The sequence below is a fragment of the Echeneis naucrates genome, chromosome 4 (assembly GCF_900963305.1).
Source record: "Echeneis naucrates chromosome 4, fEcheNa1.1, whole genome shotgun sequence".
Classification (NCBI taxonomy): domain Eukaryota; kingdom Metazoa; phylum Chordata; class Actinopteri; order Carangiformes; family Echeneidae; genus Echeneis; species Echeneis naucrates.
The window spans coordinates 3,437,442-3,452,902 of NC_042514.1; the positions used below are offsets into that span (position 1 = coordinate 3,437,442).

The 15,461-nt window shown below is 39.8% G+C and overlaps 3 protein-coding genes across 3 annotated transcripts; 2 read left to right on the top strand and 1 right to left on the bottom strand.

The window, feature by feature from the left end:
• The first annotated feature begins 13 nt into the window (after positions 1 to 13).
• Positions 14 to 9,522, top strand: actl6a (actin-like 6A). The gene is made up of 14 exons (XM_029500026.1): positions 14 to 168; positions 1,599 to 1,675; positions 2,788 to 2,962; positions 4,502 to 4,602; positions 4,782 to 4,879; positions 4,991 to 5,085; positions 5,437 to 5,543; positions 5,775 to 5,864; positions 5,946 to 6,007; positions 6,645 to 6,759; positions 6,951 to 7,031; positions 7,499 to 7,594; positions 7,715 to 7,801; positions 7,960 to 9,522. Exons 1-14 carry the CDS (start codon positions 144 to 146, stop codon positions 8,038 to 8,040), a joined length of 1,290 nt encoding a protein of 429 aa, XP_029355886.1. The 5' UTR covers positions 14 to 143; the 3' UTR covers positions 8,041 to 9,522.
• mrpl47 (mitochondrial ribosomal protein L47) lies at positions 8,338 to 11,353 on the bottom strand. The gene is made up of 7 exons (XM_029500027.1): positions 11,232 to 11,353; positions 10,489 to 10,628; positions 10,222 to 10,282; positions 10,045 to 10,141; positions 9,825 to 9,955; positions 9,242 to 9,337; positions 8,338 to 9,161 (listed from the first exon to the last, which is right to left on the bottom strand). Exons 1-7 carry the CDS (start codon positions 11,351 to 11,353, stop codon positions 9,050 to 9,052), a joined length of 759 nt encoding a protein of 252 aa, XP_029355887.1. The 3' UTR covers positions 8,338 to 9,049.
• Positions 11,354 to 12,120: 767 nt separating this feature from the next.
• Positions 12,121 to 15,039, top strand: ndufb5 (NADH:ubiquinone oxidoreductase subunit B5). Its single transcript, XM_029500534.1, has 6 exons — positions 12,121 to 12,255; positions 13,235 to 13,317; positions 13,776 to 13,842; positions 13,930 to 13,991; positions 14,402 to 14,508; positions 14,821 to 15,039. The coding sequence occupies exons 1-6, from the start codon at positions 12,138 to 12,140 to the stop codon at positions 14,939 to 14,941; spliced, it is 558 nt and encodes a 185-aa protein (XP_029356394.1). The 5' UTR covers positions 12,121 to 12,137; the 3' UTR covers positions 14,942 to 15,039.
• Positions 15,040 to 15,461: the final 422 nt, after the last annotated feature.

Here is a 15,461-nt window from a genome sequence, read left to right on the forward strand (position 1 = left end):
TCGGCGACCTGCTCGCGCTGTGGCGCCGCTTCGTCAGGCTGGTTCATGCTAGCAGCTGTCTTTGTTGTGATCCACCGTCCGGCGGCCGTGTTTCTGTGTTTATCACCTGCACCGACAAGCCCGCTGCCGTGAGCGTTTAGAGGATGAGTGGCGGAGTGTACGGCGGCGGTGAGTGAGCTCTTATCGTTCAAATAAAACTAAACTCTTGTCCACGTTGTCCCGGTTGTAGCTTCAGCTAGCTTTGAAGTTAGCCGGCTAAGCTAGCTGTATAAACGTGTAGCTGCACGATAAAGACGTCAAACGTGCACGTTTTGAATCACCTCACGCCACGATGGGAATACGTGTGTGTCAATCCGTCGCCACTTTGCCAGCCTCGCTTTGTGGCTTGAAAATATTTTACAAATAAGTAAGGGATGGGGACCAACTTCGGTGCCGCTAGCTGGCTAAGCTAGCGTGGAAATGAATGAAAGTGGGCTAGGACGCTTTTCCGTTGTTCGAGTAACGTCAGTGTTCAACACAGATTTTTAAATTGCTGAGAAATGTGTCCAAGCGACTGAGAGGGATTTAACTTCAAGAGTGATCGGCATGTTTAATATTTAATGACGTGTCTCCTTTCTCTTTAGAAATCTTGACATGAAGTGGCTCTGCTGCAGCCAATTGAGCATCTTAATACATCTTAATAATAGAATGAAACTTTACATTCATGTCAGACACATTTGAACACTGAGCCGTAGATGATATTAAAACAATTTGATCTAACACAGTGACCTATGAACTTGTTTAATTCAGACAGCAACTTAAATGACATTAAACATTATCAGGTTGTGGTTGACAATTTTCACCACATTTATTATTCTCTGCAGAAGCTAAAGGGAAAATCTTCATGGTTGTAACATGATTATTGTGAAATAAAAATGTGTGTAATTGCATAAAAAAAATATGAAAAAAGTGCAAATAGAGTATATTTTTTCTTCTTTTTAATTAATCATTAACTATCTGTAATCATTATCTAAACTATATTTAAAGACTTTTATTTATAAGAATGAAAACAACATCTCTAAAAAGGACCGGAATAAATTGTGACGTACACTGGTATGTGACGAAAATAAATTTGTGTATATAAACCATCTACGGTATGAAAATGCACTGGTTTAATGTCTATGAAATAATATCCAAACAACTGAGTGTGAATCCTTCTCATAACTGGAAAATTATGTTTAGAGGTGAACCCTTACAGAAATAGATGCTGTCACACCTTGATGCAAAGAGCAATACTGGAAATACAAACTGGAACGATACCAGTATAGATTTCAGAGTATAGAGTATAAAGTGTGTCCTGTTGTTTAGGGACCGAACTGAAATTCTTTCAAATGCTTTTTAAAAAAAAAAAAAAAAAAAAGCGGTGGGCGGCTAGTGAATAGCCTTCTGGGGATTCGTATATAGTACTAATATGAGCACATTAAAAACAGATATAACTGAACAGCTGTTAACTGTAGTTGGCTCAGATGTTGTATGCAATGGCGTCCCTGGTTTCCAACGATTTAAAAATGATTCAAAATTTTCCAGCTGTATTCACAGTAATTGTCTCATTTGTGCAGATGAGGTGGGAGCTCTGGTGTTTGACATCGGCTCTTATTCTGTGAGAGCTGGATACGCAGGAGAAGACTGTCCCAAGGTAAATGGATCACTCAAATGACCTGATTAACTATGTGTCTTTTCTTCCTCTGAGCATCCTCATCTTCCCTCTGGGGGTAGAGCAATCTCAAGAAATGAGGACTGTCACTCTGGAGACAGGTGGCATAAATTGAGCTCAGATCATTCTAGAGTGCTGGTTCGGTTTTGGTACAGATTTCGATGAGGGACGCGCCAGAGATGGATGCTCATTGGCCTTCAGTAGACTGTTCTCTCATCAGCCTATGTAATACTGGTCTGAGTCAAATTCCACTCCATTACAGAAATGTTAGACTTAGGGAGCCCTGCGGTCATAACATGCTTAACATCATGATGTAAACAAGTCGTAGTCGTACATAAAGTCTGTATGACAGTACTGAGTTTTGTGTACCTGGATGCTATAAAACCAAACTGTAGCTGGCATGTTTTCCAAAGCTTGGTAGCAGAACGCAATATCTCAGTATCAATAAGGTGCTTGTTTTGGTGTCAGTATGGAAACACAATAATATTGGTGTTCAGTGCCATTTTTAACGGTGTATAAGTCTGCAACATATCTGAACTGGACTGTACGGTCCAGAGAAATGGACCAGCATGGATAGCCATGTGCGATTGCCAAATCACAGGAGCTGCTACTTAAGTGAAATTTGTCACAGCATTGTTATGCATTGTGGTGCTACAGAGACAAACTTTGTTTGTTTCCATAATTATGAAGTAAATTTTAAATCCATGGAAACAAAACTGAACATTTATTTTAGTATTTGTGATACAAGACTCAACAATTCCCATGAAGAGCAAGAACTCTGAGACATTGGTGAAAGAAAAAACAAAACAAAACAAAAAAAAACTTCCTTTTTAAGAGCCAGAGATCTCAAGCTGAACCACACTCAGAGCTGTCCGCCATCTGTTAATAGTTAACTTAGGTACTTTTTAGCATTTCCTCACAAGTCAGAGGTGTATTGCTTCACATTTGTGGGAGTTGATTCATTCACTCGTTCACAGAACCTGTAGTTGATTTTGTCCAGTTTGTTCTCTGGTGTCATGATCAGGAATCTGGTCTTGGTCAAACAGAGCGTGTGACAGTGTATGTAATTGGCTGTGTGTACTGCTTTGGTTCAGGCGGACTTCCCCACAGTGATAGGCGTGACCCTTGACCGAGAAGATGGCAGCACGCCAATGGAGACTGATGGCGATAAGGGCAAGCAGAGCGGCACCACCTACTACATCGATACCAACCAGCTTAGGGTACCCAGAGAGAACATGGAGGTCATGTCTCCACTCAAGAATGGCATGAGTGAGTGTTTTTTTTTTTTTGTGTTTTAAATCAATCTGTTTTGACCGTGTCCACAATAAACCAACGGAATTATCACAAACTGGATTTATACTCACATACAAAGGACTGATGGGGATGTGTCTATTTTTGCTGCTGTTGATTTGCAGTGCTGAGAGAGAATCCATGAGGGCTGAAATATGAACATGTATGGGTTGTTATTGAGCGTCTGACCCTCCGTCATAGTCTGTGACGTGAACTCAGTGATGAATAATTTATAATCTATTCTGCTTGAACCACGTCCATAATTAGACCGTTTAGGTCTGACAGCTGATTTTGTTGATGAGCTCGTCACGATCTGGTCTGACGTACAGTTGACTGCCGCTCAACATCATGAATATTTATGAGATTCTGTGAAGACCAAGGCGACTCATTATCATGAGCGCTCCCATTTAGTGTGCCATTGATTAAAAACAAGCCCCTCGCCATCTTAAATCCATCTCTGGCTGCCAATATTCATATTTTCATAATTAGTATTTCACTAAACTGTGGATTAGTCAAATACACAAAGCCAGATGTGTGTGATGTGAGCCAGATGTCCAAAGTTGTTTGAGATAAAACATTTGGACAGTGGTCATTTCCTTTGCTCTGGTCTGAAGCTCATTAGTTTTGAACTTCATCAGTTCATCAGTCTCAGATTTCCTGATTACACTTTCTCAGTATTATGATATAAACTCCTCACATTACCTAAACAGAGATGTGTAATGAATTACTTTAATCTGACACTGAAAGTTTTTTTTGTATACTTCTATTTACAATTTTTCAAATAGGGCATTAGACTAAATAGTAACACATTGTGTCATCATTCATCATTTTGTGAGCTGCCGATTTTAAGCCTCCAGTTTATAATTTAGCCACCCCCCCATTGGTTATTTGAAACCAGAAGACACCATGGCAATGATAAATCAAAAAATTCATTGTTGGATGTACTAAAAAGAGAGAGAGGAAAAAAAAAAAACGAAAACCCCAGCAACAACCAGTTGTTTGAGTCATTTTTTTAAGCAACAACTTCACCACTCTGATTTGCAACAAGCGGTCTAGAGCTTTGACCTAACTGATGGTTATCATCAGAATCTGGACCAGTGGAGTTTGGTTTTCAGGCTATTTAGAGATGAATGTGACACCAATCTTAATTGCAGCAGAACAGCATCATGGGAGCACAGGCTCCCTCAGAGTCCTGACCTAGAACACCGGTGCCTGTTGCGCAAATTATCGTTTCAAAAAGCTCAATGTCGCTCTATTTTTTCCACCATCTGACCCGATGATGATGAAAGTTACAAGTTTTTTGGGATAGTTTAATCAGCATTTTTTGTCTAGTTGACATTTCATTAACCAAATGATAAACCTTATGAATTAAATCTAAAAAAAATAAACTATACATACATATAACTTTGCTGCAGCCCTACAGGGATATATTATAGTAACTACAACCCCACACAAGTCCAAAAAGTGTCTCTCTTGGGTTTGATCAGTCTTCAGTTTTCTTTTCTTTTCTGTCTACAGTTGAAGACTGGGACAGTTTCCAGGCCATTTTGGATCACACCTACAAGATGCACTTCAAGTCTGAGCCCAGTTTGCATCCAGTGCTCATGTCAGAAGCATCAGTGAGTTAGCTGCATCCTCTGCAATCGCACAGTGCTCAGATGAATGTGGTTTAAACCTGGATTATCAAATAGTTTTAAGTCTGACTCTTTCAGTTAAATACTCCCATTAGCTTGTAATCTTAATATGTGCAGACAGTGATGTCGTGTGAGGACGTTCACCTCTGTTTTTGTGTCTGCAGTGGAACACAAGGGCGAAACGGGAGAAATTAACAGAGCTGATGTTTGAACATTACAACATTCCTGCCTTCTTCCTCTGCAAATCGGCGGTGCTGTCTGCGTATCCTTGACTGATTGACTTCATTCAGAGAAGGGCGTTCTGTCACACTTAAACGTCCCTTTGTGTTTGGATCTGTTGCATGTTGAATTGCCTTAACTCTTTGTGTGTAAGCTTTGCAAACGGGAGATCAACAGGCCTGGTCCTGGACAGCGGAGCCACACACACCACAGCCATTCCAGTACATGATGGCTACGTTCTTCAGCAAGGTAAAAAATTTACATAAATCCTTCTTCATCAGCAATCACCAAAGTTAGTTAAGATCTTTCTACAGGTTTTACATCTACAGGCACTTAAAGAGGTTGAATAGTCCCACAGCCTCCAGGTCAGGTGCTTCTCTGTAATGTTTATGTTGCCACCTGCTGGTTGGAGTGAGCATCTCAGATTTAGTTGACAAACAGCGGCATAATATTTCTGCCACCAAGTGAGAAGAGTGGATAAGGGGTTTTCCACCTGAAGGACTGAGGGATCATTAAGGGCATGATTATGGAGGTTGTGATGCATCAAACTGAGCAAGCTGATGGAGAATATGTCATTCATTGTCATTCATTCTCTGACAGGCATCGTCAAGTCGCCCCTGGCAGGAGACTTCATGAGCATGCAGTGCAGGGAGCTGTTCCAGGAGTTAAATGTTGAAATAATCCCTCCCTATATGATTGCGTCAAAGGTGAGATCTCTTGGCGCCCCTCATGCCTAAAATTCCCACTCTAATATGCAAAGGTGGAATCATCTATATATTTTACATCACAACACACTCAAATAACAACTACATGGACAACAAGAAATAATCAGCCAAGTAGAGATGGTGACAAGCAACTTTTGTGTCAATTGGCTGTGAACTACAGTTTAAAAAAAGAAAACAGAAGTATTAATGCACTGTTTGAACTTTGCCTTGTAGGATGGAGTGCGGGAGGGAGCCCAAGCCAGCTGGAAGAAAAAGGAGAAACTACCTCAAGTCACTCGCTCATGGCACAACTACATGTGTAACGTAAGCACTGAGCTCTTCAAAGACACCACAATATTTTATTGGGACAAATGTGTGCCAACTTGTGTGTTGTACTCTTTCCAGTGTGTGATCCAGGACTTCCAGGCGTCTGTGCTGCAGGTGTCAGACTCCCCATATGATGAACAGTAAGAGACTTACTTTAAACTTAATATAAATGTGCCCACTACTTTCCACTTCTACCCTTGTCAGCAGTTTACAATCCCCAAAACCTGAAGATGTCCGAGCTGTCGTTCCCCACACATCTTTAGTAATGTGCTTTCACAGGAAGGATCAGCTTGATGCATCAAATGCTGTTCCCTTAATATCAGTGTTCAGATATGTTTATTGTTTAGGACGTTTTCATCCACAGATTTCATTCATTTCAATTCAAAAGACAAACGAGGAACAGAACCAGCAACAGTTTGGACTGATTTGATCTGTTCAAAGCTGACTCCAGCTGAGACCAGCAAAGTGACTGAAAGAAATTTTTCCCTGTTTAGATTTAACTCTGGGCTTTACTAACTGATCAACTGATTACTGGCCCCCTGGCCATTTAGTGTGTTTACGCAATAAATAACATTTTCAGTTGATCTGTGAACTGTGATGTGTTCCCCTTGCTTCTGCAGCATCCAAAACACAGATTAGGCTGTAGATTTGTTGGGTCCCTGAAATTTCGGATTCCCATCCATGATTGCAGTTTTTAACTGTGACTTTAAGAATTTCAAAGGTTCGTTTAACTCTGGAAGATAAAACTCTCAGAAAAAAATTTGGTCTCTTTAACAGAGTGGCTGCACAGATGCCCACAGTTCACTATGAGCTGCCTAACGGTTACAACTGTGACTTTGGAGCTGAGAGACTGAAGATCCCAGAGGGGCTGTTTGACCCGTCTAATGCCAAGGTGTGTACTCTCTCCTTTAGTTCAGCTTCCATAGTGGAGCTGACTTCTTGTAATTTTTTGTATCTGTAAAGCACTTTGAATTGCCCGGTGTACAAATTGTGCTCTATAAATAAACTTGCCTTACCTAATGGTGCAGCCACAACCTTTATGGCTAAATGTTGCAATCTTTCTGTTGGTTCCCGTCACTCCAGGGTCTGTCAGGAAACACCATGTTAGGAGTCGGCCATGTGGTGACAACCAGCGTGGGAATGTGTGACATTGACATCCGGCCGGTGAATATTATTTTTACAGCCGCTAAAACATGCTTATTAAAATTACGAAGCCAATAGCTGAATGTGACACTGCACGTTGACAGCAAATCCTGATCCTGACAAGACCTGATTTGTCTGAGTTTCTCTGCTTTATATGCAAATAAACAGGTATGGGCTGTTGTTTTTAGCTAATCAGACTGGCCCATATTGAGCTTATTGGGAAGGCCAATGTCAGCTGGGGGGGAGTCATTCAAAAAAATGAATAAAACTTTATTCTTTTAGCACCTTTTTAAAAAAAAAAAAAAAATCTGAGCAGGACATAAACGAGGTGGATTAACAGGGGGAAGCCAGAAAATATATTTGAATATAATTTCAGGGAGCAAATACAACACATAGAATGCCAGCCTGTGTGTGTGTGTGTGTGTGCGCGCGTGTGCGTGCGCTGCACTCCAGATTTAACTGATTTAATACCATTTGCTGTGTCTTAGGGTTTGTACGGCAGTGTGGTGGTGACTGGAGGAAACACGCTCATCCAAGGCTTCACTGACCGACTGAACAGAGAACTCTCCCAGAAAACTCCCCCAGTCAGTGACCGCTACGTTTATACCCTGTTTAATGATGATATTTCATTGTCATAATCCTCTTAAGTTTTTATATGACCACCAAAGATGCCACTGAATGTCGTATTTTTCTGTGAATTGCAGAGCATGAGGCTGAAGCTGATCGCCAACAACACGACAGTGGAGCGACGCTTCAGCGCCTGGATAGGCGGCTCCATCCTGGCATCACTGGTAAGGACACACACTGATGGGTCTTACAACGTTGAGCTGGAGACTTGTCTACTGGACCATCAGGCCACCACCAATTTAAAATTTAAATAGCGTTGATAAAGCTGTGTCAACATGTCCACATTTTTTCCTTAATAAAATCATGCTTTGTGGGTCTACAGGGAACCTTCCAGCAGATGTGGATCTCCAAACAGGAGTATGAGGAGGGAGGAAAGCAGTGTGTGGACAGGAAGTGCCCTTGATTTTAATACCAAGCCCCCACCTCACCTCAACCCACCCCATCACTGTCTTTGCCAGAAGTTCAGACCAGGGACTCAGGAACATCTACAAAAGCTTGTTTTCTATTATTTGTTTTTAATACAGTTTGTTCTCATGCCTGTCTGGGACTTATTGTACAAGTCTAGCCATTTGCAACATAAACTGTGACGCAAAGAAGAAATTGAGTTTAGGTCGCTTTGTTTATGTCGTAACAGTTGGCCTATTGCCTTATCTTTAGATTGTTGGTGTTTTGCAGAAACATTGGACATTCAGAAAATCTTTCTTTTTTAACTACTACTAATACTTTAGGTCCTGAAGTCAGCTTTTTAAATCACAACTTTGGAGACACAAAATCTTTTGTGCATGGTTTCTGCAGAACACCGATGAGGTCAACGTGTTTTGAGTTTGTATTCAATAGTGTAACGACATTACAGTGTGCGGGGAATTATGTCATTTTGTTAATAAGCCCTTTTTTTTCTGTGTAGTAAATAAACCCATCTTTGGCCAAGGCTGTTTAGTTGGTGCCTGTGCTTGTCAGTGTGAGCATCAACTCAAAAAATTAGTATTTAATTTTCACTTTTGCTCATCATATGGTCTTTTTAAAAAATATTTTTTTTTGTTAAATGAATGTAATTAAAGTGTAATTGTTTACTTTAACACAAACAGTACTGTATGTTTAACATTTGTACTGAAGCATTTGTGGGATTGGCATCAAAAAGTCATATGATCCTTAAACTATTAAGATAATTGACTAAAATATTTCATTCTCAGGAGGGAACAAAAGCACTCAGTAATAGGCGTGTTTTAATTACAAGTATGAACACAGTGACCACAACACTTGGATAAAATATCAGACAAATAAGCTTTGACTTTAGCCACATCAGTTTCATGAACTACGACGTTGAATTGGCATGACTCAGCCAATAATAATGTGAATCGAGACAAATCTGGACTAATGTGAAAATTCAATGTCTGCACAAAAACAGTCAAAGTTCATGATGAGGAAACCTTCATGTCAGGAAACCTCTCCTTTAGTTTTGCCTGGGCTTTCTTCTTCAAGTTTTCTTTCCTGGCCTTTTCCCGGATGTACTTCTCTATACGCAACCTGCAAGTTAAAAAACTAATTAGAAGAACAGAAATGTAACACGACAGTTCAGAGTTTCTCTACACACAACTGTATCTCACCTTATGTATGGTTGGACGAACTTGGGTGTGTAGAACTTCTTTCTCTTGTATCTCCTATTCATGTACCAAGGAATTGCATATTCTTTGAATCGATACCTTGGAGAGGAAAACAAGAAGTGATTTAGGCGAGCTATTTTATGACATACATTTTATTTCAAAAAGCCTGGTCACTTGAAAAGATGTCACAATTAGATTAAACTCCAAAACCAGATGAAGTAAATGTTTCAACCTTCAAACAAGATATATATCAGCGGGTTTCTAAAGTCCATTCACCAATTTCAGTTTTTCTGAGATAATTATGAGACGCACACAAAAAAGGTTTTCTTTGGTTATTTCAGTTTATAATGAGAATATAATTTTATCCATGAAATAAGGAAAAATTGTATTGATGACTTTTTTGTGTTTCCTTGTTTAATATATAATTGGCTGAGGTTTTGGTGATCATCAGTATGTGGATACTTGGCTTTATAAAGAGAAAAAAAAAAGACATGTAAAGCCTTAATTCAACTGTAAAAGAGCTCAGAGCTCCACAGATTTCTTCCCCATGTGCGTGATATCATATATGCAGAGACTTGACCCTCACCAGTAGACGTATCCAAATGTGTTCCTCCTCCAGGCCCCTGGTCGGCCTTTCGTCTGTCCTGTCTGCAGCAGGCGCAGCGCTGTCTCCCTCTCACTCACAACTGTCTCCAGCCTGAACATCGAACGCTCAATCTGGGGAGAGGAGGACGGAGAGACCTCAGCTGTCTCGCACTCGACTGCCAACGGCACACACCTCCTGTCAAGCTGAGTGTCATACCAACCTTCCGTATCCGTTCAGGACTCGGCATCTGAACCCTTTGCCTTTTTGCTTCCTGCTCTATTGTCAGCAGCATGTTCTTCTCCTTCAGCAGCACATACCTGCGAGAGAAGGAGCGTCTTACTCAGCAGTTACACCTCCTTACAGTTCAAAGCAGCGGCCAGGTCCTCTCTGTCCTTACCAGAGTTTGTGTAAATCCTCACTGCTTTTTGCTCTCAGTTGTTTGGCACTCCATGGTGCGCCTACAAAAAACAGAATGAAAAGCTCTGCAACTACAGCTGCGCTACAGAAACATGAGGAATTCGAATTCAACTGAGTCTATTCAGTCATGCACATAGTAGCCTTTAAAACTCTGCTGACTCTAAAATGATCTTTGATGTTCTGACAATGTTAGAAGCTACAATCTGCACAGCCACAGAGGAGATATGACGTCTCTCCAGTGTTTTACCTGACTTCACGTTGGTCTCCCCCCAGTTATTTGGGTGGTCAAAGAACTCCTCCAGTCCTCTTCTGCTGGTGGTTGTGTGCAGGGCTCGACACTGACCTAAAGAACTGCACCAGGAGAGGGAGACCAGCGGAGACATTCCCCTGATGGGCACAAAAATACCCTCAGGACTGTGCATCATCCATCATTACGCAAGGCTGAATTTGGAGTCAAGTGAGACGAGCTGAGAGACAAATCCTAACAAATCAAGCTGCCATCTATGGAAATTCAGTGGAACTGTTGCATTTATGATTTTGAGATAAAGTTTCTTTAAAAGTCTTTAATAAGCTTTAAATTGGTGAGTAGTACCCTTCAGAATAAAATTAAGATCTGCATGAGAAAACTGGATATTTCATGCACTTGAGAAACATTAGACGTCGTGTTAGTAGTACAGGAGATAAACAGATTCAAAATCTCCTTTATTATCCAATTCAAACTTTATTTATACCTGCAAAGACGTGCTCCTACACAGATAAACACAAAACATTCACAGGATATCAGTACAAACACGTGTACATAGGAGTGCCCATAATAATAATAATAATAGTAATAAATCTATAACATATGTATGAAAAGTATCATCAAGCTACGCAGAAGGCGTTTTAAAAATTGGGTTTTCTGTGATGACCCATTTGAGCCAGTCGACTTTACGTTCGCTTCATTAAGACACAGTAATCTGATGTTTTCTGAAGCTGAAGAAGACTCACCTGTAAACAGGATTCTGGCCTTTGGTCACATTTACAAAGTGTGATGTTGAAGAAATCCTACAAACATTTTGAAGCTGCCTGCAAAGAGTCAAAACGCGTCCTGCTGCTGAGGACGCCGCCATTTTTGCTGTCAGCCCACCCACAATACCCAACATGCATTTCGCTCTCATTTAGTTTATATTTATTATTTTTTTTAAATTATTTTGTAATTATTATTTTATAGAATTTTATGTTATATTGTATGTCAATTTTATATTTTTTTATCAGCATCAAATCAAGAACAAAATCTGTAAATTTGGAAAGCAACTGCTCTGACGTCATTGAAGTTAGCTTCTGATTGGACGATTAAGGCCCGTTACGGGAAGCGGACTAATTTATTTTTATTAAAAGTTAAAACTTACAGATCTTTTAAGCAACTTTAATTTATTTAATTTTTTAATTTAATATATTCCTGATAAAATCGAGGTAAATTTTTTTTTTTATTATCTCATCATGATTTGGTCGAAATGAGGCAAAATTAAGAGTTTATTAAATTGAGCATTTGTGCATATACAAAATGCCAACAAACACACTGTAAAAATTCAGCAAATCTGATGCTGTGTGTTAAAGCACTTACTAAGCAGTCAGTAAGTAGATTTGAAAGTTGTATGTAAAGTGGTATCATTTTGTTACTCTTTTTCATTAATTTTATTTAAAAATAAGTTAAGCTGACCTCCGAGTGTGTATCTTGCAGTTAGTTCTGGTCCAATCAACGCGTCAGGTCCGAAAACAAAAATGGATTTTTGGTCCTCACACAATGATTTCCGCCTAGTGTTGCTGTGCCCTCATTAAAGATGGCGGCTCCTGCGTCACCCCTCTGTCAGCGGCTCACAGTCCGCCTCCCTCCGCCGGTCGCCCACAGTAACGATGGTGGGCATGAGCGCACTCAGGTCTGCTGCTGCCTTTGCAGCCAGACTGAGTCCTCTGAAATCTGGAAATAATGCGGCAGGTTTACTGACACGGACGATCCCCCGGGCTGATAAAGGTAGGAGACGCCATGGTGGGTTAAAAAGTGACCATATTGAGCCGGAAACGGCGCCGTCTCTGTTGGTGACCTTGCTCCGGGACTTGTTAGCGTGTTAGCCCGCTAACGTGAGCTAACATGCTAACATCTGCTCTCCTGTCAACAGAAAGTCAATAACATTAAATTTATACTGACAGACAGCTGCTTAAACATCTCTGTCCTTTTGGCCTTTAATGGTGTTTTGACCCACTTAAATATGAATGTGTCACACTGGTTGTGACACATTAAGTATTGGTTTTGATTTATAAAGTGTCCTCTTAGAATTAAAGTTATGTCCAAGTTGTCATATTAAACACTGTAGCTTACATGTGCTATGTCCAAATGAATGTTTTTTTTATAGGTATTAACTTCTGCAGTTAGAAAACTGAAGTAGGTTGGAAAGTAAACATATTTGGTTGTTGTAGGTCATAAAAAATAACATTGACTGAGATGCTCATGAGATATTTCGCTGCATGATTCAAAAGATTTTTTGCAAGATAAATCTGTAATGTTCGTATCTATCCTATGGCCAATCCTTGATTTTTATTTATTTATTTATTTATTTTTATTTAAACCAAATCATCTAAAAGGATGATGAGCACTAATGCAGGTATGAGGTACTGATTGGGCCTGTTACTCAGATTTGATCAGAATCAGAAATACTTTATTAATTTATTAAGTTCTGTTGCTTGGTATCTTATCTTCTAATAGTTGTAAAGTCTGAAGGCTGAAGGAACATTTTATTTTCTGCATCTTTCCGTCCTCATCGTAGATGGATTGATCGTCAACCGCTGTGGTTTCTCTGATTATAGCCACATGAATTTACAAAACCAACATTAACTTCTGAAATCAGGAAATATTCAATGTGCATGACATCATATGAACATCCAGCAACTCTTTCTGTGCAGCAAGTCAGAGTTGTATTAATAACCTGATATCACAGCCTTGTTTTGTTTCACAGCCGTCGTCCGTTGGGGTCATGGAAAGAAAATGTTTATCATCAAGCCTTCTGACTTCTATGACAGGAGGTTTCTGCGGCTTTTGGTGAGTACTGGGACACCATCTCAATTATTGATCATAATATGTAATAGCTAAAACACTGAAGTGGAGGTCTACTCTACCAGCAAATGGACTAAAAGCTCACAATTACTCAAGTTAAGCATCTTCTACATTTTCAGGAATTTGCAGCATTGCTCAAAAAAGTAGAAACTTACATTATGAATCCACCTGTTGAAAAACTCATAGCTCCTTATCACTCTTATTTTAGAACATGTTTGTGTGTAGGTATTTTATATGAGATTAATAGAATATTTTTTACATACTTTACAATTGAAGTATCAAACCGAACATTTTTGAGTTTGCAGTTTTTCGATAGGATAATTAAATAACTTCCAAACAACGAAATAAACATCAGAATTAAGCAACAGTTATTAAACCACATTCTTACTGAACAATAGTAGAATATTCAGCATTGAATTTTGCGTTTTAATTTATTTTCTCAGCAATATTACATCCTGCTGACTGGCATTCCTGTTGCTGTCTTTGTCACATGTGTGAATGCCTTCGTTGGTAAGTAACCGTATTTGTTCGTTTTTGTATTATTGGGATCAATTGACAATGTTTGCTGTTGAACATGAGTGTGATTGTGTTGTGAAGGTGAGGCAGAGCTGGCGGAAATTCCCGAGGGCTACGAACCTGAGCACTGGGAGTACTACAAGGTGTGTGTCTTATTTTCCTCTCACTAACTTATTTGGTTGTCTGGGTTACATATGTGTGTCATCTTTCCCTTATGATCACCAGCCACAATGCCTTTGTAACGTCAGACTTAAACATCAGCCAACATTTTATGGGATTGCTGACTGGAATTTTCAGATTTTCAATGTTTAAAGCGTTATATTGAGATTACATAAGATATTTCACAGAGACCACATACTGTGATATATCTGTAATTCTGAGCTATAAGTAGACACTGATCATTATGGATTAAAAAAGCTCTGTAGCTCTCAGCTCTGTAATTATAGTGACACAGGATTACAATATATATAAGTATTTCACACTATTAGAGGAACTCTCTGCAATTCTCTGCAGTCTTTACAATTTTTCCTTTGTGTGGTTCTCGTCATGGCAGCATCCCATCACCAGATGGATTGCACGAAACGTCTATGACTCCCCAGTTAAAGACTATGAAAAGATGATGGCAGCAGTCCAAATAGAGAAAGAGAAGGCAGACATGAGGTGAGTGTTATGTTGCCCTCCTTTCATTTGTTCTGTGTTGTCTGCTGTCCACTGTCTACACAAGAATCTCATAATACTATTATTTTTCAATTAAATGATCTGTTTATCAGATTGATGGGTTGAGTTAATTTTTTAACTAGTTTTAGTTAACACAAATGAAGGATAAAACTAAATCGGAGACACAACAAACAGCACACTCATGTTTTAGAGTTCCACACAGGATATCATAGGTCTATTCTGAGGCTATGTATTCCGGCACTGCCAAATCTATATCTGGCTAATTTGCTTTTTTTTTTTTTTGGTCACCAAAAGACTCACACAGCTGGAGGTGCGTCGACAGATGAGGAACAGAGGAGATGGCCCCTGGTTCTTTGTGGAAACCCTCAACAAGGACCTGATTGACAACAGCCCCAAGGCCACACCTGACAACTAATCCAGATGTGTCTGGCATCAGTACATCGTGCTGATGAATCTCACTGTTTGTACATTTTTCCCCTTCTTGCGTAAATAAAGTATCTGTATGTACTATCATATTTGCCAAACGTGTTTCCTCCTGTACCTAGAGTAATGCAAAATATAAAAGACTAGACCCCCCCCCCCCCTCCTTGAATAATTAGGTATATTTGGGAGTTCAATATCATTTAATGCTCTCTGTTAACAGTGATATGTCAAAGCTCATGAGGAAAATAGGATTTTGCTTGACTAAATCCTTGAAGGCCATGTAGCCTCAATGAGTCCAGATGGTCAGGAATCCAGTAGGCAGCACAGCAGCCCAGTGGTTATCAGTATTGGCTCACATCAGGAGGGTTCCTCAGCCGTGGGGCCTTCAGCTATGTAGATAATGGATGTATGGAAGGTCAGGAATCCAGCAGAAGGGGTAGAAAGAACCCTAGCCCATTTTCAGTGTTCGTGATGAAGGACCTGACCATTCCCATCATGGACAGTATGGAGGA